General features: G+C 50.5%; 1 protein-coding gene across 3 annotated transcripts; it reads right to left on the minus strand.

Annotated features, from left to right (window-relative positions):
• Positions 1-1,674: 1,674 nt before the first annotated feature.
• Positions 1,675-24,479, minus strand: LOC102686868 (cation channel sperm-associated auxiliary subunit gamma). Of its 3 annotated transcripts, none has more exons than XM_069186406.1 (31): positions 24,381-24,479; positions 22,749-23,012; positions 22,049-22,102; positions 21,810-21,957; positions 20,774-20,897; positions 19,105-19,177; positions 17,372-17,527; positions 16,408-16,579; positions 15,598-15,735; positions 15,168-15,233; positions 14,661-14,777; positions 13,742-13,789; positions 13,032-13,164; positions 12,788-12,902; positions 12,171-12,332; positions 11,523-11,641; positions 10,946-11,159; positions 10,602-10,664; positions 10,265-10,445; positions 9,718-9,842; positions 6,957-7,037; positions 6,805-6,861; positions 6,314-6,470; positions 5,782-5,845; positions 5,332-5,430; positions 4,909-5,013; positions 4,297-4,389; positions 3,975-4,074; positions 3,443-3,569; positions 3,182-3,269; positions 1,675-2,309 (listed from the first exon to the last, which is right to left on the minus strand). In XM_069186406.1, the coding sequence occupies exons 2-30, from the start codon at positions 22,959-22,961 to the stop codon at positions 3,196-3,198; spliced, it is 3,378 nt and encodes a 1,125-aa protein (XP_069042507.1). In that variant the 5' UTR covers positions 22,962-23,012; positions 24,381-24,479; the 3' UTR covers positions 1,675-2,309; positions 3,182-3,195. The 3 variants fall into 3 exon arrangements, with proteins under 3 accessions (XP_069042507.1, XP_069042509.1, XP_069042510.1); XM_069186408.1 differs by having other exon boundaries at positions 22,749-23,015; positions 24,381-24,411; XM_069186409.1 differs by lacking the exons at positions 1,675-2,309; positions 3,182-3,269; positions 3,975-4,074 and having other exon boundaries at positions 3,484-3,569.
• Positions 24,480-24,823: the final 344 nt, after the last annotated feature.

The raw sequence follows: 24,823 nt of genomic DNA on the forward strand, positions 1-24,823 counted from the left end.
TCTTCACTTCACATGAACACAGCCGAACAAAATCAGGAGAACTAACAGGAACATGTTGCCAATCACAGTTAAGAGAGAACGGCCTGGCTATGGTTAAGGAAGACTCAAATATTAGTTTATTTTTCTACTAAGTCTGCTTCTTGTAACATTTGCACAGTTTATATGAATAGTGATAATCTGATAGAATCAGGAGCTCTTTTTGCTCCAAAACAGGTAACTACAATACCTTCAAAATGAGTCTATATTATTTACTTATTATATATATATATGCTATTGGTGCAGTGTAGCATAGAAGGTAAGTCTCTGTTGTCATGACCCCAATAGCCCCAGTCCACCCAGCTGTATAAATGGGGACCAGCACTGCTGGGGGTAAATCCCTACCATTAACTAGTGTCCCATCCAGGAGATGGGAAGCCAGGTGCCCTGCTGGTGACTTCATGCTAAGCTCTGGCTTGTATTTCCTATCATGTATACGCAGTGTAGTGTGCAGAGTAAGACAAGAGTGCCCTCTTGTGGCATTGTGAACCAGAGCACTCTATTATACCTTACGAATAATACTAATAATTGCTTTCACTTATATAGCACTTTTCTGGACACTCCACTCAAAGAGCTTTACAGGTGTAATGGAGATTCCCTCCACCACCACCAGTGTGCAGCCCCACCTGGATGATGTGCCAGTACTCTCCCCACACACCAGCTCTCAGTGGGAGGAGAACAGAGAGATAGAGCCAGTTCAGAGATGGGATTAGGAGGCCATGATTGGTAAAAGCCAGGGGGAAATTTGGCCAGGACACCGGGGTTACACCCCTACTCTTTTCAAGAAATGCCCTGGGATTGATGACCACAGAGAGCCAGAACCTCAGTTTTATGTCTCCTCTGAAGGACGGCGCCTTTTTTACAGTATAGTGTCCTCGTCACTATTCTGGGGCATTAGGACCCACAAAGACCACAGGGTGAGCGCCCCCTGCTGGCCCCACTAACACCTCTTCCAGCAGCAACCTTAGCTTTCCCAGGAGTCCCTCCCTCCAGGTACTGACCAGGCTCACACTGCTGAGCTCCAGTGGGCTGCCAGCTGTGAGTTGCAGGTTGACATACTTGCCCTTCGCCGACAGGCGCGGGTAACCCGCTGAACCCCATGTATGATGGGGATCGGAGATGCAATTATACCTCCTGAAGGCTACAGATCTCCAATAACACCAGCTGATTTAATAATTGCCTTCCATTCACATGCCTGCAAAAGTGTGTGGGTGACTGGCTGACCTACATCTCTACAATAAGGCTCTACGTTTTCCATGTTTGTTTTAAATCACATGGTTGTACCTTCAAACGTATTAGCTGTTTCCCAGTTAAAAACACTAAAACTCTTCATCACCAAGCAAGGCCAGAGCTGCTTCTCACTGAACATCACAGCCACTGTGTCTCTTGCCACATCAGTCCCTCAAGCACAGTTCACAGGTATTTCCAGAGCCCCTTCAACACCTTTCAGCCCTGCAGCTTCACAAGTCAGACTAGGAGAGAAGCATTAAGGCAGAGGGTTGATTTTCACCAGCAGAGCAATGAGGCGTCCAGACCAACATTTTTCTCAAAAGAATGGAGATGCATGCAGTCAATGGTTATTAATGCCATAAAAACATCCTACACAGAAGGCAATAAACACATTTTGCTAAACTGGGATCTAGGGAACAGAAACACAATTTATGGCCTTTTTAGTAGCAGGAAAATAAACTCAGAAAATGAACAGTCCTCGTTAAACACCATACTTCTTTATCACTGGCAAGCTATGAGAACAAAGAACCACTTTTACAGCCTTCCTATAAGGGACATATAATAATTACACAGCTCTCCTGTGAGGAACACAGGGCAGGCAAGGAGTCATGAGGATAGCAATGTCTGCTGATCTGCCACAGAGGTCGATAGGTGTGAATTGTTTGTATATAAGTTCACATATCACTGTATCTGGTATAGTACGCAATCAAGTGGTGCGCATTGATTGGGATAAAGAGTCAACTGGTGGAGGACTGAGAGCCAGATTCTCACAAGCAGTTAATTTAGATTGGCGTGGTATGTAAAGGGACTCACAGTGACAGCTAGTGTTGGGTTTGTTTTGTATAAAGTAAAGAGTTTTGAACACACTGACACTCCTTTATATGAAAAACGACAAGAGCACGAGGACCCCCACTGTGTGAAACTGCGTCTGATGCCACAGAGAGGGCTCCGCCAGCGCAAGGGCCAATCCCGTCTCAGGTGAGCAGGAATGGCAGGTGTCTCAGCCAATAGTGAGAAGGCCTTGGTGGGATGAAGAATCCAAACTGGTCAAATGTATGAATGAAAAAAACAGATCAAGAGTGAATGAATCTATCAGTTATGTTATTACAGTGACTGTTTCACACAAGAAGTAACGAGGTAAAAAGATATAACTCAGCCTTACACATACCTATTCAAGCAAAACATCTCAACATACACGAGTGAACAGAAGTGTGTTACAACAGCTGTTACCAATACTGTGAATATATTTGCATGTTTCTGACAATTTCTATTGCAGTACAATGTAATAAACAACAGCACGACAGTGCCTTATACAGAAGTTAAATATTTTTAAGTATTACAGGTAGTGTAAATATAATATGCAGCACAAAATATTTATAAATTATAATATTTATCATATGATCATTTCTCATCATGGGTTGAATGTACTCTGCACAGTGACGTATTTAACAAGACAACACGCACTGTCCCTTGAATTATCACTAATTAAGTAGTGGAATTGCAGTACTCTTCAGTTCACAGCTACATACAGTATCATCACACAGCCCCCTGCTTTATTGCACTATACTGTGTAGCACAGTAAGGCACTGTATGGTCCCATTCTACAATTTACTATATTATGTAGCACATTAAGGCACTATATGGTCCCATACTATATTGTACTGTACAGTAAAGTACAGTCCTGTGTTGCATTATAGCACACTACATTGAGGCATCGTATAGTTTACTACTATACTGTACCATAAAGTGCAGTAGAATATAATAACTATCCACTACACAGTACAACAGAGAACTGGATTGTAATGTACAGTATACTGCAGTATCCTATTAGTGAGGAATTCCTTTATCCTCTGGGGCTCAGTACTTACACATGGGCACAAGCAGTTGCTATGATTCAGAGATGTGCTAAACTGACCGTTTATTCTGAAATCAGTGTGCGGGCAGATTGGAGGGGCCATCTTCCCACACGCCAGTCTCACTGTGCACCGGAAACACCTCAGAACCTGAAACACCAGCAAAGCAAATCAAGCCTCGCAAGGACACCAGGACAGCCCACCAACAGAAAACCTTCTTCAGAGCCGAGCCAACCACCGGTCAGAGACTTGGAAACATCTCACACCACTGTTCACTCAAGACAAAAAACGACGGAGTCCAGAGGCAGTCGCCGCTGTCGTACCGCGATGCTTATCGATTGTGCCCCGGATGTGGCGGAAGAAGGAGGTCAGGTGGGACTTGAGCCAAGGCCCACAGCAGCGGTAAACGATGAAGGAGAACAGCACGGCCCACAGCACGCCCAGGGTCACCTGAGAGAGATTTAAAAGCAGGAGGGACAGAAAGAGGCAGAAACTGGTACAGACTGTCTGTGTTACTGGTTGGTAGGACACTCATCAATGAGGTCCAAGAACCTCAACTAGGTCAAAACGCCGTTTGCAATATCCCAGTAGGGAGCTGCGTCAGCATGCGTAGGCTGCAAAGGAACAGGTCAAGTTGATTCCATTACCAAAAGGAAAAGAAAAGAGAAAATGTTCGGCTGTGGAGCCTTCTTCAGGTGTGTGTGCCGTTAGGTGGGTGTGTGACACACCTGGAAAAGTCGAAACATTGTGTCTCTGTTCTTTTCCTTTCAGCCTGGAGTCAACCTTTACCTGTTCATTTTTAATATCCCCTCCTTTGCGACTCTTTCTGATCTGCGCGCGCGAGTCGGCGCTCACCAGCATGTGGAAGAGCCCTCGGTAGGGGTCCAGAGGCAGGCCGTGCACGTGGATGACAAACTGCAGAGCGTAGTCACAGTACGTACTGACATCCACACCCCTGCTCACAGATACACAGAGGTAAGGGGAAGACAGCGCTAATATGACCCCCCCCTACCCCCCCCCACGATAGGGTCTAACAGGCGCACACACAGGGCTGTGCCCACACACAGATTCATAACAACAAAGGAAGGATACAAATGAGGAGGCCTCTTCTTTGGTGGCTATTAGCTTACTGACACACTGACATGAAGGCATCAGCCACACACAGACAGGTGCTGACCTGTTGGACACTTCTATGAGGAAGAAGAACTCGGGGGCCATGAGGCCGGTGACAGGAATGTCAGTGCAAGGAGAATTCCTCTGACAAATCCACCTGCAATCAGAGCCACAACACCATTTCAGTTCAAGCCTCATTGTCATGTCATTTCCCAAACTGCTTTATACCATACGGTGTCGCGGGAAGCCAGAGCCAACCCGACAAGCAACGAGCGCAAGGCAGGGCACGCCCTGGAGGGGGCGCCAGTCCACCGCAGGGCCAGTGCAAGCCAATCATACACAGGGACCACGGGGAGGCCACAGTAAAGGCCGAGGGGGGAAATTTGGCCCGGACACCGGGATATCTCCCTACTCTTATCGAGAAATGCCCGGGGATCTTTAATGACCACTGAGAGTCAGGATGAGGTGAGGGCCAGGCTTGTTTACAGCTGGTGGTGCCATATTGCAAAGGGCACAAAACAAACAAAACCTTGATTCTGAAATAAAAAAATGAAGACAAATGGGTTACATTTAATGGGTGTTACACAAGTGGAGAGGCTGAGGGTAAAAGACAGCAAATGACAGCAGTATGTAGCAGCATGATAGCAATACATGGTGAGCAGACTGGAGGATATACCCAATGCTGCTGGAGGCACCCTGTAAGATCGGAAAGCCCTCCTCTGTGGTGTTGAAGGGACGGCCAGACTCATCCGCCATCATCCACACCAGCGCCATTTCTGAACTGTGACACACACACAGGGAGAGACGGAGAGGCAATGGGTGAACCAGGGAAGAGGGAGAAACACAGAAAAAGGATATTACAATGTGCAATACTGCAAAAACCACTGCGCTTTCTTTAACCTGTCATACAGCGCAGTCTTCAGGCTGAGCCCTACAGTCTACACGTCAGTGGATGAAACCTGGGCTGCGATCAGAGAGCTGTAATCAGGATCTCTTCTGCTGGACTGTGCTGAACAGGGCTGCATTATTAACAGTGGCTGTTCCACTGTTCTGTGCAAACTATAGTCTGTGCCAGGCTGCAGACAGTGCACTGGATTACCTGTGGTTGAGGCTATTGTACCTCAGCACCTCCTCGACAGTGTAGTTGCGCAGATTGTCGTAGGAGTAAGGTCCTCCACCCACCACTTTGAAGGTGTAACTGCAACAAAACCGAGGTCTAGGCTTAAGGACCACACACAACACTGACTGCACAACATCCCACTCACACTGCACATCAACGTATAGAATGCCATGTAAAACACACATTGACTACCCAACACCCTACACACTGGCTACAGACTGCAACTCATTCTAAACAACACTCATTACTATACTAACTACACCAACATCACAAACTGGCAACACAACATACCTGCCACTATACAACACCATGGCTACACAACTGACATAAACACAAGCATGTACACACTCCAAGCCATTACGGCCTACTGGTTAAAGAAGAGACCCACAGGGTTTTAACTGATAACTGAGGAGGGGGGGGACTTCTCACCTGCCCAGGAAGCGTCCAGACTCCCCAGACACCATGTCCTGGATCAGGAAGAACGGATAGAAGGCTGCAGAGAGAGAGAAAAACAGCCACGCTGCCAGAGAGACGCTCACTGTGCACAGAGGGAGCACGTGGCAGTGAAAGAGAAACACTGAAGGATAAACAGGGCTCCTCACTGCTGGGCCAAGACCAGTAACTCAAGAGAGTGGTGGATGTTGTAACTGTTCTAATAGCAGAACCAGCCTGTGGTATACACAGCAGGGCAGAGTCAAGAAGGACAGTGACAAACTCACAGCGACGGTGTGACAGAGCCAGACAGTATCAGGGTCTCTGGGGGTTGGGCCTGGAGAGGCAGGCAGTGACAGACACAGCAGGGCAGAGTCAAGAGCTACAGCGACAGTGTGACAGAGCCAGGCAGTATGACACTGAATGTCTTCACAATAGAAGCAAGGTCTCTTAGGGTCGGGGCCGAGAAAGACAGACAGTGGCAAACTGAAAGCAACAGTCTGACAGAGCCAGAGAGTTCGACACTGACTGTCCTCATAGTAGAAGCAAGGTCTCTCAGGGTCGGGTTTGGGGCAGTTGAAGTAGCGCTTGTTGAGCTTGGTGCCGTGCCGCAGGGTGGAGGACACGTCAAACACCAGCCGACGACCCGGAGGACAACCGATATACACTGGCACCTTCTCCTGCCCCTTGACAAACACACAGGTGTACATGGTATTTCATTCAGCTGAAAAAAACTCGTGTGCATGTCAAAGCAAGAGAGTGACAGAGACAGAGAGAGAGAGTGATGGAGACAGAGAGGTGCAGAGACAGAGAGGGGGAGTGATAGAAACAGAGAAAGGGAGTGATGGAGACAGAGAGAAAGAGGCAGAGACAGAGAGAGAGTGACATAGACAGAGAAAGGGAGTGATGGAGACAGAGAGAGGCAGAGACAGAGAGGGAAGGATTGAAGGAGGGAGTATCGATATGCATATTAGTGTGTGTGATTGTGTGCATTTCAGTGTGCTGTTAAGCACTCTGTACCTGGAAAGAGAGCCCTGACTCAGTCTGCTGGTAGCAGTGTAGCTCCGAATGCACAACCTGAAAGGAGCGTGGAATACACACTCAATACACTCATCTAACACATGCTACCCACACACCTCATAAATACAGACGCAGTTAAAAACTGTACACACCGACAGAAACAGTGTAAAGACCATGAGATCCTGTCCTGTCAGAGCCTGGCCTGGAAATTTGCCCTGGTCGCTGACCTGCACCTGGAAGGGGAGAAGGGAGAGGAAGCAAGACAGAGGAGAGAGAGACGAAAGAGAAAAGGGTGGGCTGAGGAGGTACTGTATTTAATACAAAGAAAGGAATAACTACATTTTTAAAAGAACATAAATGTATAGTGAATACCCAAGTAAGCACTGATCTAGAATACTGACTTGGTGCATCACCTGACAGAGACAGATAGTGGAGTGGAAATAAATCAGATAATAGCCTCTGGAATAATTCCCCCTCTCAATGGGGAATTTGACAACACAATGGGCTCCTTCAGTCCCAAAACTGAAACCAAGACTAACGGGATCTGCATTTCAAGCCAAAACCGTTCACAAAGAGCGGCAGTGTCTGCAAAGAACTGCCCAGACAGGTTATAAGTTAAAGGTTAAAAAAAAAAAAGAAGAAGTTCTAACTTTTAATTACAAACCCCCAAAAAACTCTTTAAAAGACAAATACTGTACCATCTTAGGTGGGAGTAAGCCCCCAAATTCAGGCATCGTTAGGTAGCAAGAACCTAGCCAAATCTACTGAATACTTAATCCATGGATAAACTAGAGCTAAAGACATGGAACCCAGTTAAAAATGAGTATGATATAGATGACACAGGAAACACACTCAGGTGGTGTGGTGTGCCTGTGATCTGGAGTTTAATCCAGTGCGACAGTGTGTAGTGGAAGGCGCTGCGGAGAGCACCGGTAAAGAGCCAACGCCCTGGGCGAGGGGACGGAGGCACCGGCGTGAAGTTGGCAGGGACCACAAATAACACAAAAGGGGGTGAAAAAATAAACAAAAAGCAAGTGTAGCGCTGTGCCTCGTGACCTCCACGTTGGGCTTACCCTGTTTAACGGGGTCCAGTCTGGGGAAAAGAGAGCCCCTCGCACAGCGCTGACCAGACTGGACTGACCCTATTTACCGGGGTCCAGTGTAGTAGGGCAGGGCGCGCGAGGCAAGAACAAAACAAGAACTGAGTGCGTGGAAAAAGCGTGCGTGCCCCGGTGAAAACACGTGACGGGACAGGCAAAAAGAAAAAGAACACCTTACACGGGTGCAGACCCCTCCGGGACTGTCGGTATAAACTCCCCCTTCCGGGGCTGTCCCGGCTCGTCCCCTTGCGGGGTGTCCAGTGTGTCTTTATAGGACCTCCTGGCTGGGGCTCATCCTCTAGAAGCCGGGACAGCCGGGACTACAAAGGCGAGGCGTCGCCCTTCTACCAGGGCTCCGCCCCCACACTGGGCACGCCCCCGCGCCGTGCCACAGCAGACAGATCGGCTAATAGATCCGAAATCAGGGTAAGCAAAGGAATAAGAGCATCTTGTACCACAGTGGATAAAGATCAGCTGTGAAGTTTTAAAAGAGATACTGCTTGGAAACGATTGTTCCAGATATTTTCAAGTCTAGATATAGCCAGTAATATGGTGTTTATGAGAGTAAAGTAAAAATGTACTAAAGTATTTTATCAGGAACGTGTCATATCTAAACTGTACAAGGGTGAAGAAATTACATTCTACGGGGTATATAAAGGACGTGGGAGAAAGAAAGTAATGTTAAGATTCGCAATGAAGAGTGGTTTAAAATGTGTGAATTTCAATAGAGATGTACCAACTCACTCTTATAGAGAGAGGATTGTTGGAAGAGTACTGTCAGATTCTTTGTAACTCCAAAACAGAAGGTGCATCATGCAGAGGAAAACGCAGTGTTCATGTTTTCACTTAAATTACAACTGAAAAAATGATTAGATATTGGTTCAGATGGATCAGGTACATTATAAGGTCACCTATAAGGTCAGAATTTATTAAGATACAGAATATTTGAAACTTGAAGTAGGAAAGTACTTTGTTTCTTATGTTGTTCTTGTCTCTCTGCAAAGGTAATGTGCTTTTCTTCCTCTCTATAATCACAAAAGATGATACAGCTTCCTTGTTTTGAGTGTACACAGATCTTCAATTATTTGAAACACCATAAAGAAAACAGGAAAGAAGCAGATCACATGTCTATTTACGATATGTATGTGGAATAATGTACGGTGTAAAACCTCGCCATCTGTATGTAGTATGGTTATCTTTCTCTAAAATAAAAAAGGAAGTGCCCAGGAGATCTGGGACTGCCCCAGGTCATCTGTAAACAATGACATTCAGAGCTTTCTCACTTAGTCAACATCATTAGGAACATTTTTATTGCTTGCCAGTTAATATTTGAAAATATTAATGTTTTTTTCACATTACAGTACATATAACTTCGGAAATATATGTATATGAAAGCAAGGTGGTGTAGGGGGTTTAAACAATCACAGCTGAATGGCAGTTGCATGTGAACTGGCTTTGGTAAAAGCCTAAGGACAACAGGTTGGCTTGCCCTCAATCCGGGAGAACAGCTAGGGCTGTACGTTACAGTGACACTGTCAGTAGTAACTGAAAACAATTCAGTTTTCTACCTTCTAGGTCTTACCTTCTGAATCCTCCAAAAACAGCTGGACCCTGGGATCAATGAGAGACTGAGCAGCTAAATGAGCACGAGAGCAGGATGTAGTGCAGCACAGCAGGGTGATGAGAGAGGGAAAGGTGTGTAGGTTATAGTGTAAAACTATGGTGAGGAGATGAAAGTGCTGTGCATTGTTAACCCCCCACACTTTTAAGGGTGCTCAGTGCCCTGTCGCCATCTGAGGATACGGGTTCCTACCCTGTACAGGACAGCCGCTCGGCCGATAATTTCCTGCCTATGGATATTGACCAAGATGAAACTGGCGTCGGACACCCCTGCTGAGAGCCACATCTGACCAAGCGTCTCCTGCACGAAGCTGGCATCTGAAAGGGGAAACGAGAAACATGGAGGAGTGACAGGGACAGGGAGAGAGGGGCAGAGGCAAAAGACAGAAACACTGAGTTCCTGTCCAAGAGGGGCAGAGACTGGCAGGCAGATACAAACACAGAGAGAGAAACACTGAGTTCCTGTCCGAGAGGGGTAGAGACTGGCAGTCAGACACAAACACACAGAGAGAGAAACAATGAGTTCCTGTCTGTCAGGGGCTGAGAGTGGAAGTCAGACAGAAACACACGGAGAGAGAGACAGAGAAACACCGAGTTCCTCTCTGTCAGGGGCCGAGAGTGGAAGTCAGACAGAAACACAAATGGAGACAGAGGCAGAGAGACAGTGAGTTCCTGTCTGTCAGGGGCTGAGGCTGGCTGTTAAAGACAAACAGAGAGGCAGTGAAAGAAAAGCGAGGCACCTGTCTGAGAGAGGCTGGCAGTGAGGTAGACTGAGAAGCTGTAGCTCGTCCCCCTGTCCAGGTAGATGCGGTCAGGCAGGGGCTTGGTGCTTGGGCTGCTGTACACCTTGGCGTAATCCTGCATGGACACGTAGACCCCCCCGCTGGACAGCCGGTTACTGGCCAAGTAGAAATAATAATCCTGCAATGACAGCACACTCTGCAGCTGCAGTCTTAATAAAACACGGACCCCAACACTGCACTGTAACAAATCAGCACCAAGAAACGCACTCAAAGAGGTAGAGTGTTCTTGCGTTCCTGTGCACTCTTTTCAGTAACAGTGTACTTTGATCCTCACCTCATACACCACCTTATTCTTCCACCAGCGCCAGGTCGGGTCGTGAACTGGATCTCCGTAGGGCTGTGGACACACAAACTGTTCTGCACTGACTGGCAGCCAACGATACTACAGTATAATGGACCGGACTGTGCAACACTTCTGTCTGCTGCTGCTGCTATGTACCGAGAATGAACTGACATCCACACACTACAGTCCTGTACTGTATTTCACTGTGCTGTGCCATTTAACCATCCAATACTGTTTCACTGTATAAAGCTATGAGGTACTGTCGCTTTGCCTGCACTGTTTTACTATGCTGTGTTCTGTCCCCTGTCTCACTGCCCTGTGTTACTGTGCTGTACCCTGTTGTAGGAGGCGTGTAGCCAGAGCAGCTGGTGCAGCAGGCCCTGGTAGACCGCGAGCGAGGAGATGGAGTGCAGGCCGGGGGAGCGTAGGACAGTGGGTGGCTCAGCCCGATAGTGTTGGACACGGCTGAACAGCTCCGGGGGGGGGGCCTCCTCCACTCGCATCGAGAAAAACGGGCACAGGCGCTCGAACATAAACTCACTGGACTGCCTGAGGGAGGGAGAGAGAAGTACAAGAGACAGTACAGACAGCACTGACCGAGAGTGCTGAGAGCTGTAGGGAGACAGAGAACACAGTACAGACAGCACTGACTCAGTGTGCTGAGAGCTGTAGGGAGACAGAGAATACAGTACAGACAGCACTGACTCAGTGTGCTGAGAGCTGTAGGGAGACAGAGAATACAGTACAGACAGTGACAGTACAGACAGCACTGACTCAGTGTGCTGAGAGCTGTAGGGAGACAGAGAACACAGTACAGACAGTGACAGTACAGACAGCACTGACTCAGTGTGCTGAGAGCTGTAGGGAGACAGAGAACACAGTACAGACAGTGACAGTACAGACAGCACTGACTCAGTGTGCTGAGAGCTGTAGGGAGACTGGGAGAAGTGGTAGTGGGACAGGATCTCAGGAACAGGCAGTCTCCTCTTCACCAGGGAACCCCGGCCAGCTGAGTCCACTGTGTACACGAGCTGCAGAGAGAGATAAAAAAGCAGATTAACAACTAACAGTACTCAAAATACAGAGCTGCATCATCTGTCTCCTCCTCTGCTGATCTTTGTGTTAGAAAACAAGAGCGCTGGTGGAAAACAAAAGGATAGCCATAGGCCACTGTGGCTGCTTGCTGAAAGCCAATGGACCACCTCCTGGAAACTGTAAAGCTGAAAAACACACGTTTTATTCCACAATTCATCATGACAGCTAATCCTGCAAAGGTGTTGACACCCTTCTAAACTGCCCCATGCAAAAACAGGGTCCTGCTCAGTCTCCCAGGCAGCGAAAGTGCTGACGTCAGAAACAAAGAGCCAACTCAACGTGAAGCACCAGGTATTTCTCTCCACAGCATCAAACCATGATCTGTGAGAGATCTGAGGGCGTCATTCTCGTGACCCCCCACCCTACAGCGAAGAGTGTCTGGGTGCACTGTGGTAGAGTGCGCCTACACAGTGTCTTTCAGGCCAGCACGTTCGTACAGTACAATTCGCTACGTCAGTCCTGTACCTCCTGCAGAAGTTTTTCGGAGTCGTAGAAGACGGTGACCAGACTGTGAGCACGCTGGTAGCTTCCCCACCCCTTCAGGCTCTGCAGGCTGGAGAAGGCATCCCAGGCTGCTGAGGGACGCACACTCACCACAGTGGGCATCCTCTCCTGACCCCACCACACCTGCAGCAGTACAGAGTGACACACTGACACAACAGACTGTTACAGCACACTCACACCGTACAGAACACCTCGTCACAACCAGCACAGCATACAGCACAAGCTGTCACAACACATAGTGTACGTGCACACACACTGTTCCAATACGCAGTATAGACATACAGAAAAACAACCAGAGACACTAAAAACACATAGTGACACAGTGCAGAGACACTAAAAACACACGGTCACACCATCACGCCACAGTGCAGAGACATTAAAAACACATGCTGAATGCAGAGTGGGCTAACACATTAAAGATGCTCACCACTAATATATAACTAAGAATGAACACTTGACAGTTAGCCATGTCGGTCAGGGAAAGAGAATGACACACAGAGGACATCTCTCAGGTCACTCAGACAGCCACATATGACACGGACACATACAGACAGGCCCTTCAGGACAGACGCACAGACCTGCTCAGAGTCAGTGACAAAGGTGAATTCTCCGGTCAGAGACAGGGTGAAGTATTTGATCCGCTGGTCACTGGGGAAGCCAGTGAGGAACATGTAACTGAAACCCACGTCGAAGCTGAGAGAAGGAAGAGAGGGGCAGGCTGGATTACTCAGAGAAGAGAGCACTGCGTTAGAGAGGGAGAGCGGTGCTGCGCTGTTCTGATGACAGCACCATGGAGTTAAAGAGAGAGGGTATCTTACTCACGAACAGAGGAGCGCGTTACCCCACAGGAACAGGACCCTGCTGAAGGGGTTGAAGTTGATGCCCCTGAGCAGCAGGGGGATGTCACTGTATTGCGTTGAGCCCGTCACCATGACAAACTGCTGCAAGCCATTTTCTGGAAGACACAGGGCACAGCAGGAAGACGATGCCTGAGTCCCTGTGCTGACATGGTTATACAGAGTCACTTACAGAGACCAGGCTGCGCGCCACCGCCATCAACATCTTTCGCCTAGGACCCCCATCTCACATCTCACCCGAGGGATAGAGCGCCATCAGGCTCAGGACACACGGAGCTTCTAGCTGTGTCTTCCTGGAAAACGACGCCCTTCACCGGAACCACAGATCCGACATGGCCTCTTAACTACACTACAAGCGTATGACTACCGTAGAGTGCAGCAGAAACACAGCGAGCAGTGAGCAGAACGCATTATATACACGTCTGAACACGCGCACAGCCATGAGATCAATGCTTGTAATCTTCCGCATGGTAAAAACTTAATGCGTTTATTTTGTCCAATAAATTCCAGCTGTTTTCAGGAGATAAATCAAGATAAATGATCTGCTTTATCAATGCCCCTCAGCTGTGCATGCCTGGTGAGCAAAAATCAAAAAACAAGATTTGTGCATTAACACGACAAAATAAAAGTGTGCACAACAAGAGCACTGTGCCGGACCGTGATCCTGCGTCCTACCTCTGGGAAGGAATTTAGGCAGAGCGGCTCCAAGATGGAAACTCTCATCTGTGGAGAGAAATAGGAAGAGCGTGAGGGAGAGGAACTAAGTCACAAACCCTGGACTCCAGTCAGGACCGGTGAAGTGCCTGGAGATCGAAATCAGCACCTTCTCTCTCTCTGCCCATTTCATCTGCATACTCCTCCATCACTCACTTTGTCCTCCCACTGATGTAGCTCCTTTTCCTCACAATCTCCCTCCTATTCCCCTCTCCTCCCCCCTCTCCCACCCCCTCTCCCTCTCCCTTCCCCTTGTCCGCAGTAACAGAAGAAACCCTCCAGTGCACAAGCTCTGTGAGCCAGGTGGCAAGAACCTGCCCTGTGTACAGCATTTTTAGTATTTTTACTAAGTATTCAAATCTTTTAAGCACGCTGACGAAGTTAACCCAGCGCAGTTCTCTAAGTGGGACAAAAGCCAGAGGACACAGGTGGGACTCGAAACTACATGGTAGTGCATTAAGAACGGAGAACAGGAGGAATGACCCGGGCTTCTTTTAGGACAATGCTGGAGGAGATCCTTGGATCAATTCACAATTAGCTACTAACTACCAAACAGGAAAGATGGGCGGAATAGCCTCATATTTCTTATGTTCTTGTTACTTGTTGCTTTTACTAATTGATTTTTTTACTAGCCCTTTTTTCTGATTTTCCAAGTCCCAGGTTTTTTTAACTACAAGCACAAGTTAAAGAAAAAATATTCCGGCATTTAGCTGGTTCTTGTCTGTTAACATACAAGTCTTCAGATTTCAGTGCTGATGCACGGCGGCTGAGATTCTAAATTATTTTAATAGTTTTTGTCTTCCCTGTCGCCGAAGCCCGAGTCCCTCCATCTCTCCTGCCCGGCTCCACCCCCCCACACCAGGAGCCCCGGACTCCGTACAGCAGAGCAGGAGCTGGTAGGCACGGTCCAGGCCCTCCTCCGGGAGCAGCTCCAGGAGGATGATGTCGACCAGCACGTGCAGGTGATCCAGAGAGGCCCACAGCAGCAGACAGTCCCCTGGAGGGGGCAGTCACAGACAGAGGATGGCGAGAGTGGAGACAGGGGACACGGGCGATTTCGGAGCAACACGGCGATGGGGGAAGAGCGGAAAGCAGGCACTTCCAGTAACACCAGCATGTAGTGTGTGTAGGAGAGGGTTGCCAGGGAACTCTGTAGAGGTGCGTCTCAGATTTACATGTGTGAGTCCGTTCTAAATGGATGAAAACACATTCTCAAGAGCTTCAGTCAGATTTGATGGATTTTGTGCATGAATATGGAACCGCCAGTGATTTTCTGTTACTGGCCCGACTCCCGACTCCCTGGCAGCAGCTCCTGTGCCGGCACCGGCGCCCGGACAGGCTGCTCCCACAGGCCCAGAGACGTCAGGACAGAGGGAGCGGGACTCACGCTGCAGAAACTGACACGGCGTCCTTCCCTCGGAGTCCAGCAGCTGGGTGAACTCCACGTCCCCATCTGGGGAAGACAGAGAGAGTCAGCTCACTCGACACAGGGAGAGACAGCTAAGGGCAAGGGCATGAGGGCCTTCTGTCTTCCTTGTTATGTCTATCATGTGTGCTGTCTATCTATACACGAGCAATTACTAACTGGCATTGTTTTAAAAAGCCTTGGCTCACCAGGACACCCGAGAAAATACCTATCGTGTCAGTTTAGACTAGTGAGGGACAGTAACACTGAGAGAGATGAAGGAGGATAAAGACACACCAGATACTGGAGTAACAGGAGTGTGGTGGGAAGGATAACGGATGAACAACAACACTGGCAGACGGACAGGGGCACACAGAACCAAGGAACTACCGGGGCAGACGGACTGACCGACCCTGTATCTGAGCGCGGTAGATGTGTCCCCGCTGCCAGCCGCCCCCCAGGATGTAGAAGTACTCCCTCCCGTGGTGAGGGTAGGTCACCGGGACCAGCTTGGACACACACAGCCCCTGCAGCACCCTCTTCCAGTACACTGCAGTACACAGCACCATCAGTACACAGAGAAACACACACTGCACAACACACATCCAGTACACTGCAGTACACAGCACCATCAGTACAGAGAAACACACACTGCACAACACACATCCAGTACACTGGAGAACACAGCACCATCAGTACACAGAGAAACACACACTGCACAACACACATCCAGTACACTGCAGTACACAGCACCATCAGTACACAGAGAAACACACACTGCACAACACACATCCAGTACACTGCAGTACACAGCACCATCAGTACACAGAGAAACACACACTGCACAACACACATCCAGTACACTGCAGTACACAGCACCATCAGTACACAGAGAAACACACACTGCACAACACACATCCAGTACACTGGAGAACACAGCACCATCAGTACATACAGAAACACACACTGCACAACACACATCCAGTACACTGGAGAACACAGCACCATCAGTACACAGAGATACTGTACACACACTGCACAATACACACCCAGTACTCAGCACCATCTGTACACAGACACATACACACTGCACAACACACACCCAGTACACAGCACATGGAGATAAACCCACTGACACAAACACACAAAGACGTGCTCTGGGGCAGTTACATGAGGGCGATGGCTTTAGAGGCAGTTAAGCCAGAGAGGAATACAGTCCTACCTGAGGGGGGAGTGTTCAGGGGCAGCAGGGAGAAGTTCCCAGTGAACTGGTGCACGAGCTGATTCTGCCGGATGAAGAGGGCGCTCTCGGTGGCGATGGCGTCCTGGATCGTGGAGGAGAACTCCGCCTGCGGACACCCTAGGGAGCCCACCCAGCAGCTCTCCATACTGAGCTGGTCAGCACCGACAGTCAACACACAGAGGTCATTATACTGTATATGTACACAGACAGCAATCACCACATGAACACAGGCATGTTCCTCCACACAGACACAGCCCTTAGGCTAAAGCAGGGATTATTAACCCTGATCCCGGAGAGCCCCAGTCCAGGGGGTTTTGCAGGTCACCAATTTCTAAAGATATGGAATAATTCCATTGTGAACAATTGCATTTGTTAAAATAAATAAAATAGAGATCATTTAGATGGAAAATCTCAGTACTCTTTAGCCCTAAATGATCAGAGATCTCTGAACTGAAAAGATTCCTTACTCGATTCTTCAGGTGATGTCAAAGCAGGTGACCTAAAGGCCAAGTGGGCTGGGGGTCACCAGGTCCAGCTCTGGAGATCCCAGGACTTTATACACTACAATGTCACATAGTCTTTATTCTGGATATAAAGTACAGACAGCAAATATGTAAAGGAACAAATTAAGGTTTATTTCATGCTGAAAAGAGAAGAAAAGAAACACAACATTTTGGCTGTGCTGTCACCTAGGGAGACGGAAGAAGGCTCCACAGCCAAAACGTGTTTCTTTTCTTCTCTTTTCAGCACAGGAATAAACCTTTATTTGTTCCTTTGCAGCCATCACATGCTGACGCAGATCCCTACTTGAACTATATACAGTGTAAACACACTGTCCTTGTGCAGCCAGGACAGCCCACAGGGCCTGTGCAGATGCTTATAACAGTTAACTGCAATTCACCGAGTAATTTCACTATGTTTTCACTATTTCACTCTGTCTCACCTCTATAAGTGTGGTGTGTGTGAACTCTGAAGCAGTTAGCAGCACAGCCTTGAACCCGGGGACCCTGCCCAGGATCAGCACTGGGGACACACCCTCCACAAACCACAGGGGACGGGAGGGGTCTGACAGAGACAACATGGACTCCAGCGCAGCCACCTGAGCACACAGACACACCTGTAACACACCTACTGTACAAAGCACCTAGAAACTCAGAGAAACCAATAACACACCTGGGCAGACAGATACATCGGTAACAGGACAGCAGCACACAGACACACACTGTACAAGGATTGTGGCACATGAAGACATGGCAAATTACCTGTAACACACCTTCCATACACCTAGACACTTTTAACCCCCCCCTCTCTGGTCATCACCGTATCTCTCCTCCCCCTGCCCCCTGCCCCCTCTCTGGTCATCACCGTATCTCTCCTCCCCCTGCCCCCCCTCTCTGGTCATCACCGTATCTCTCCTCCCCCTGCCCCCCCTCTCTGGTCATCACCGTATCTCTCCTCCCCCTGCCCCCCCTCTCTGGTCATCACCGTATCTCTCCTCCCCCTGCCCCCCCTCTCTGGTCATCACCGTATCCCTCCTCCCCCTGCCCCCTGCCCCCTCTCTCTGGTCATCACCGTATCTCTCCTCCCCCTGCCCCCTGCCCCCTCTCTCTGGTCATCACCGTATCTCTCCTCCCCCTGCCCCCCCTCTCTGGTCATCACCGTATCCCTCCTCCCCCTGCCCCCTGCCCCCTCTCTCTGGTCATCACCGTATCTCTCCTCCCCCTGCCCCCCCTCTCTGGTCATCACCGTATCTCTCCTCCCCCTGCCCCCCCTCTCTGGTCATCACCGTATCTCTCCTCCCCCTGCCCCCCCTCTCTGGTCATCACCGTATCCCTCCTCCCCCTGCCCCCTGCCCCCTCTCTCTGGTCATCACCGTATCTCTCCTCCCCCTGCCCCCTGCCCCCTCTCTCTGGTCATCACCGTATCTCTCCTCCCCCTGCCCCCTGCCCCCCCTCTCTGGTCGTCACCGTATCTCTCCTCCCCCTGCCCCCTGCCCCCTCTCTCTGGTCATCACCGTATCTCTCCTCCCCCTGCCCCCCCTCTCTGGTCATCACCGTATCTCTCCTCCCCCTGCCCCCTGCCCCCTCTCTCTGGTCATCACCGTATCTCTCCTCCCCCTGCCCCCTGCCCCCTCTCTCTGGTCATCACCGTATCTCTCCTCCCCCTGCCCCCCCTCTCTGGTCATCACCGTATCCCTCCTCCCCCTGCCCCCTGCCCCCCCTCTCTGGTCATCACCGTATCTCTCCTCCCCCTGCCCCCTCTCTCTGGTCATCACCGTATCTCTCCTCCCCCTGCCCCCTCTCTCTGGTCATCACCGTATCCCTCCTCCCCCTGCCCCCTGCCCCCCCTCTCTGGTCATCACCGTATCTCTCCTCCCCCTGCCCCCTCTCTCTGGTCATCACCGTATCTCTCCTCCCCCTGCCCCCTCTCTCTGGTCATCACCGTATCTCTCCTCCCCCTGCCCCCTGCCCCCCCTCTCTGGTCATCACCGTATCTCTCCTCCCCCTGCCCCCTGCCCCCCCTCTCTGGTCATCACCGTATCTCTCCTCCCCCTGCCCCCTCTCTCTGGTCATCACCGTATCTCTCCTCCCCTGCCCCCTCTTTCTCTCCTCCCCCTGACCTCTCCTTCTTTCTCTTTGCACTTCTCTCCAGCAGTCTGTCTCCCTGACTTCTCACCTCTGACCCTAGTGATGGTTCCATGATCCCTCTCTCTCCAGGTCGCACATATCCGTTCACATTCAGTGCGAAACTTCACACAGACACACAAAAAGAAAAGACGCCGGTTAAACCAACATTCTTGAAGTGATGGAAATGGAGGTGAGCAAGCTGTCTCGTCCCTCGGGTGACTGATGCACAGAGAGACAGGCTTAAAGTGACAAACACAGCGGAGTGGGGCAGGGAGCGGACAGGTAGCCGAATTCCCCCATGTTCCGATGAATCCGCAATACCCAGTCTTGCGGAATTGTCCATGTCTTGCAATAAAACTAGACTTTTTTTCCCACAGCTCCCAGCTGCCAACATCAGCGTGGTGTATGAAAGACTGGCGTTCCTCTGACGTTTGGCAGACTCACTACGTAGACATTCCTAAAGCCACCGGTACATACTTACGATACGGGCGCAGTTCACTCCAAGTTCCCCGTTTACCTCCCCATGCTCTGAGAGCACAGGCACCACCTTTCCAAAATTAATTGGGTGCTGCACCCAATCAGCCCCTTTAGTGTAGAAGCAGTACTTCTACTGGTACTTGCGACACAGGTTTCCACTCTGGCTTCACTTCAGGGATCTTCTGCCTTGAAGGCAGCAGCTCCTTTGTGCGCTGAGTGGTGCCGGCGGTCTTCTCGGCCTGCAGTCTAGGGGTTTGTCTTTCTCCTCACTCTTACTCAGGAGCAGCCGGACCTTCATCTTCTCCTGGGCCAGCTGCTCTCGGGTAGCCTCCTGGTCTGCTAGGGTTCGAGTCAGCTGACACTCGATATGACTGGGCCAGGGAGGGGGTACCGGGATGCTTTATCCATGGTAAATCCAGCAGTTTTCTGTTTGCTTTTTTGTTTTCCTCAAGACAGATCGCTCACGCTGCTGCCCCCCAGTCATATTTGTGCGTACGAGTGTGTTGTTTTCCTGTCGCCCCGCTGACGCTGCCTTACGTGACACAGCCTGGCGTGGTGGTGTCAGAGAATAGGAGCTCTGATAGGCCAGTCCGGGAAAACAAACACATCAAGCAGCTGTAAGGTAAAGTGCTAGTGTCCTTTTACTCACAGAGTGCAGGGAAACTACGAAACTTGAAAGCTGCTTACTGGCCTCAAAAAAGCATGAAGTCTTCTCAAACTCTTTTCACAAACTCCGTATCTCTCAGGTTCCCCGATCAGTCGCTTCCTTCTCCCTCTCCCCTGGTGAACGTGTGCTCCAGAGGACCAGCCATCTGTCCCCACGTGGCAGACGGACCCAACCAGAAAGCCTCAGCTTCCTGCTTTATAAAGTGTCAGCCCACCACTTGTCTTGTGTTTAACTGGTCGGGTTTACAGCAGCTCCTTCCCTCACAGCATTAGAGGGAGTGAGACAAGTGTTACTGTTTTCCGAAGGTCAAATTTAGTTTAGAAATGTACAGCATTAAAACTCAATTTTAATGCATTACAACAAACACTTCCTTAAAAAAATCTATTAATGCTACGTCATTACTAAGTCATCGCTGCACAATCTCACCGGGTAATCTGCAGAAACCTAGCTTTCGTCCTTACAGAATATATAATGTTTCACACTGAGTGACTGCTATTTAAGAACAGCTAAGAAACTCACAAACACCAAGATGAACAAAAACACACAAATACAAACAGACAGACCCAGCTCTGACCTCCTGTCTGGTATTGGCTGGCCCTGTCCATTGGAGCTGACCAGCACTCTGTAGACCACTGAGCCATTGAGGAGGGGCATAGGGACGTACCAGCCCAAAGAGCACAGCTCACTGCCACAGTGCACTGCAACACACACACGGACACTGTAAGGACACTGTGCTAGCACAGCAGGCAGCACCGCAACACACACACACAGATACTGTAAGGACACTGCGCTAGCACAGCGGCAGCACCGCAACACACACACAGACACTAAGGACACTGCGCTAGCACAGCAGGCAGCACTGCAACACACACACAGACACTAAGGACACTGCGCTAGCACAGCAGGCAGCACCGCAACACACACACACAGATACTGTAAGGACACTGCGCTAGCACAGCGGCAGCACCGCAACACACACACAGACACTGCGCTAGCACAGCAGGCAGCACTGCAACACACACACAGACACTAAGGACACTGCGCTAGCACAGCAGGCAGCACCGCAACACACACACACAGATACTGTAAGGACACTGCGCTAGCACAGCGGCAGCACCGCAACACACACACAGACACTAAGGACACTGCGCTAGCACAGCAGGCAGCACCGCAACACACACACAGACACTGTAAGGACACTGCGCTAGCACAGCAGGCAGCACCGCAACACACACACAGACACTGTAAGGACACTGCGCTAGCACAGCAGGCAGCACCGCAACACACACACAGACACTGTAAGGACACAGCGCTAGCACAGCAGGCAGCACCGCAACACACACACAGACACTGTAAGGACACTGCGCTAGCACAGCAGGCAGCACCGCAACACACACACAGACACTAAGGACACTGCGCTAGCACAGCAGGCAGCACCGCAACACACACACAGACACTAAGGACACTGCGCTAGCACAGCGGCAGCACTGCCACAGCGCACTGCAACACACACACAGACACTGTAAGGACACTGCGCTAGCACAGCAGCAGCACTGCAACACACACACAGACACTGTAAGGACACTGTGCTAACACAGAAGGACTCTTACCGTCATCCAGCACCGGCGCTGTACTCAGCCTGGCCTCCAGGCGCTGGGGCTTCTGGCGGACTGGATGGACAGGCTCCTGGAAGATCACCGTGACGACAGGCTGTAGGCCGGTCAAGTAGGCCTCCCGTACAGCCTGCAAGGACATCTCCTGCCGGGGAGACAGAGAGACAGGGGACTGAAAGACAGGGAGACAGAGACAGAGAGAGACGCACACACCCCAGAGAGGCCAGATGCCTTACCTGAGTCTCGCAGGCAAGGTCTATCCTCAGGTAATAGGGGAAGCCCAGGTAGTTCTGAAAGGCAGGAAGACAAGCAGTGTTGTTACTGACAAGGCGCACACACACTGTGGCCAAGCCCATGCAGCAGGCTGACTCCCTCAGAGGTCAGCTGGCCCTTACTGCCCTGAAGCCTCCTGACGATGGAAGCACTGGAGATTTACAACAACTGGCTCTCAAGACTCTTCAACAGAAACTGTCACCTTCACGCAGGGGAGGCTGGGAAATATAGGTTTCCCATATTGAGGTGTAAATGCTGCTATAGGAGAGTTATTCTTAACAACAGCTACCCCCAAAAATAAACCAATGGTCCGTCATATCAGCAGTGCCTTTACTGAAAAGGGAGCTGCAGGTAATTAGTTTCTACCATAGTAGGAAATACATGAATACACTGTCAGAGCTTTCACCTTCTCTGTGCCTGTCTAAAACTCTCCATCCTCCTCTTCACTTCTTTCACTGGTCCAAATGAAACCCAAGTTTCAAACTTCCACATCCAATACCCATGACAAACCTGGGGCACCGCTGTGGATTCCAATTCGGTACACTCCAGAAACGTCCAGCCAATAAAATAACAAACACGAAGCACTGGGCTTTAAGTTGTGGCTGTTCGTCGGCACGAAGTGTGGATCTGCTCCTGTGACCTCTGTGTCCGGGTCCCACTCACCGCACTGGGGTCCAGGGGGTCGACGGCCTGGTCAGTCAGCACGGCCATCACCTCCTTCACGGCCGGGACCGTCCCCTGCCTCTCGATGGAGCTGGAGAAGGAGGTCAGGTTCCCGAACTCGCACAGCCGCGCCATCCAGCCGCAGCCCCCGGCGCCGCGCGGCCCGCCGGCCAGCAGGCCCGACAGCCACAGGACCGCGCGCACAGCCAGCATCCCCGGGAGGGAGAGGAGGGGTCACACCCACACTGCGCTCCTCAGGGCGCCCTGCTGACAAAGACAACCAAGGCCTCTCCTCAGGTAAGATGGTATTTACGGGGACACTATACTGTGAGGAGGCGCCGTCCTTCGGATGGGATGTAAAACCGAGGTCCTGACTCTCTGTGGTCATGAAAAATCCCAGGGCGTTTCTCAAAAAGAGTAGGGGTGTTACCCCAGTGTCCTGGCCAAATTTTCCCCTGGACTTTACCAATCATGGCCTCCTAATAATCCCCCTCTCTGAACTGGCTTCATCACTCTGCTCTCCTCCCACTGAGAGCTGGTGTGTGGGGAGAGGACTGGTACACACTGTACACACTGGTGGTGGTGGAGGGGATCCCCATTACCTATGATTAGCTTTGAGTGGAGTGCCCAGAGGGGAGAGGGGTCATACCCTCCCCATGCGGTCAGGGCCGGATTCTGGGGTTCGTAGGCCCTCAGCACTTTCACTCCGAAATGTGCAAAAAGAGGAGGGGTCAACGCCCACTGAATGACGTCGATTGACATGACGCACTTCAAACTAGTCTGATGCCAAACCACGTGATTGAAGGAGCCAGTCGAGCGACCATCACTCCGATACTTCCAGTTTCTAGAACAGCCGCTAGGCAGCGCGGGGTCACCGATCTGGAGCCCCTCGAGTCGACCGCAAGCGTGTTGTTCCGGCTCGTTTTTTCGTTCGTCACTCGTGTGTCCCTCCTTCGTGGGCCCTGATGGGAAATCCAGCACCGCCTGCGGTCGTGGTCGGGCGGCAGTTGCGGGATTTTATCGGGAACGACCTCCACACGAACCGCTGGAGAAAGTGCTTATGTAACAGAATGAGAACACCTCAGACGCAGGGTGTAAGCTCTGTTAATGAGCGGCCACACCAGGGCCGGCCTGTGTGAAGACCTGTAACCTGTAACTTCGCCTCCTGGGCAGGACAGGACGACATGACGACCCTGTCAGGGCTGTCTGTCCTGTACATGCTCACTACTCACTCACTCAGTACTAGAGGCGAGAAGTCATCCTCACGGCCAGACAGGGACTGAACCGCAGGGCCCACCGAGTCTCCCACTCCGTCCACACAACTATCACCGACACCCGGATCAAGTCTTTTCGCTCAATTTGTTAGCTTATTGTATTTTCTTTCCCCACAAAGTAAACCTGCCGGTGCTGAGCAGAAATTTTCGTCAGGGTAACAGTCCTTCGTCGACGTTTTAGAAGAACGCCAAACACTCCCACATCACAGCCTCACACAAGTAAGAAAATCGAGATTCGGAACACGCGATCCAAGATCCAAGAGGGAGTTCATTAACCCCGCAATGTCAACCAAGTCGGGTTTTTAAAGATGCAGATTGATTACTTTTCCCCCTAATTAGCTGCGGCCCCAACGTTTACCTCAGTCGCGCCCCTTCACCGTCCTCGAGACTGCCCCTGAGCGCGCGCGAGCGGAGCGCGAGGGAGGCGCTCGGAGGCCGACCCCGCCCCCTCTCGATCCTCATTGGCTGAGAGGTGCATGCCGGTTGAATCGGTTTTTAGACAAACTACCAGAATTTTAAGACCCGATCTGCACGTTAACAAAGAAAAAAGAGACAGACTTAAAGAACGTCACGCTGAGCTCCGACAGAGCACGTCACAGATTCAACAGTACGGAAACGCCTCGCCCTGTAGGTCCAGGAGAGCTCCCGGCCAGTACGGTTCACCAGTCACCCTAAATCCTTCAATCCTCAAGACAGGGGTCACTTGTAAGTAACTCTTTTACTTGAGGCTGAAGATTTGTGTACCAACCCAGCCGTAAACGCATTAATTGCATAACTGACTTGTAATTGAGCACAAGTAAA

This window comes from Lepisosteus oculatus, chromosome 3 (genome assembly GCF_040954835.1).
Source record: "Lepisosteus oculatus isolate fLepOcu1 chromosome 3, fLepOcu1.hap2, whole genome shotgun sequence".
NCBI lineage: Eukaryota > Metazoa > Chordata > Actinopteri > Semionotiformes > Lepisosteidae > Lepisosteus > Lepisosteus oculatus.

Coding starts and splice junctions, on each gene's coding strand:
- LOC102686868 (XM_069186406.1), bottom strand. CDS start 22,961: ATGCTGGCTGTGCGCGCGGTCCTGTGGCTGTCGGGCCTGCTGGCCGGC. Junction 19,178..20,773: donor CAGCCAATACCAGACAGGAG/GTCAGAGCTGGG, acceptor GTCTGTGTGAAG/TTTCGCACTGAATGTGAACG. Junction 4,390..4,908: donor GGTGCCTCCAGCAGCATTGG/GTATATCCTCCA, acceptor CTCTGATTGCAG/GTGGATTTGTCAGAGGAATT.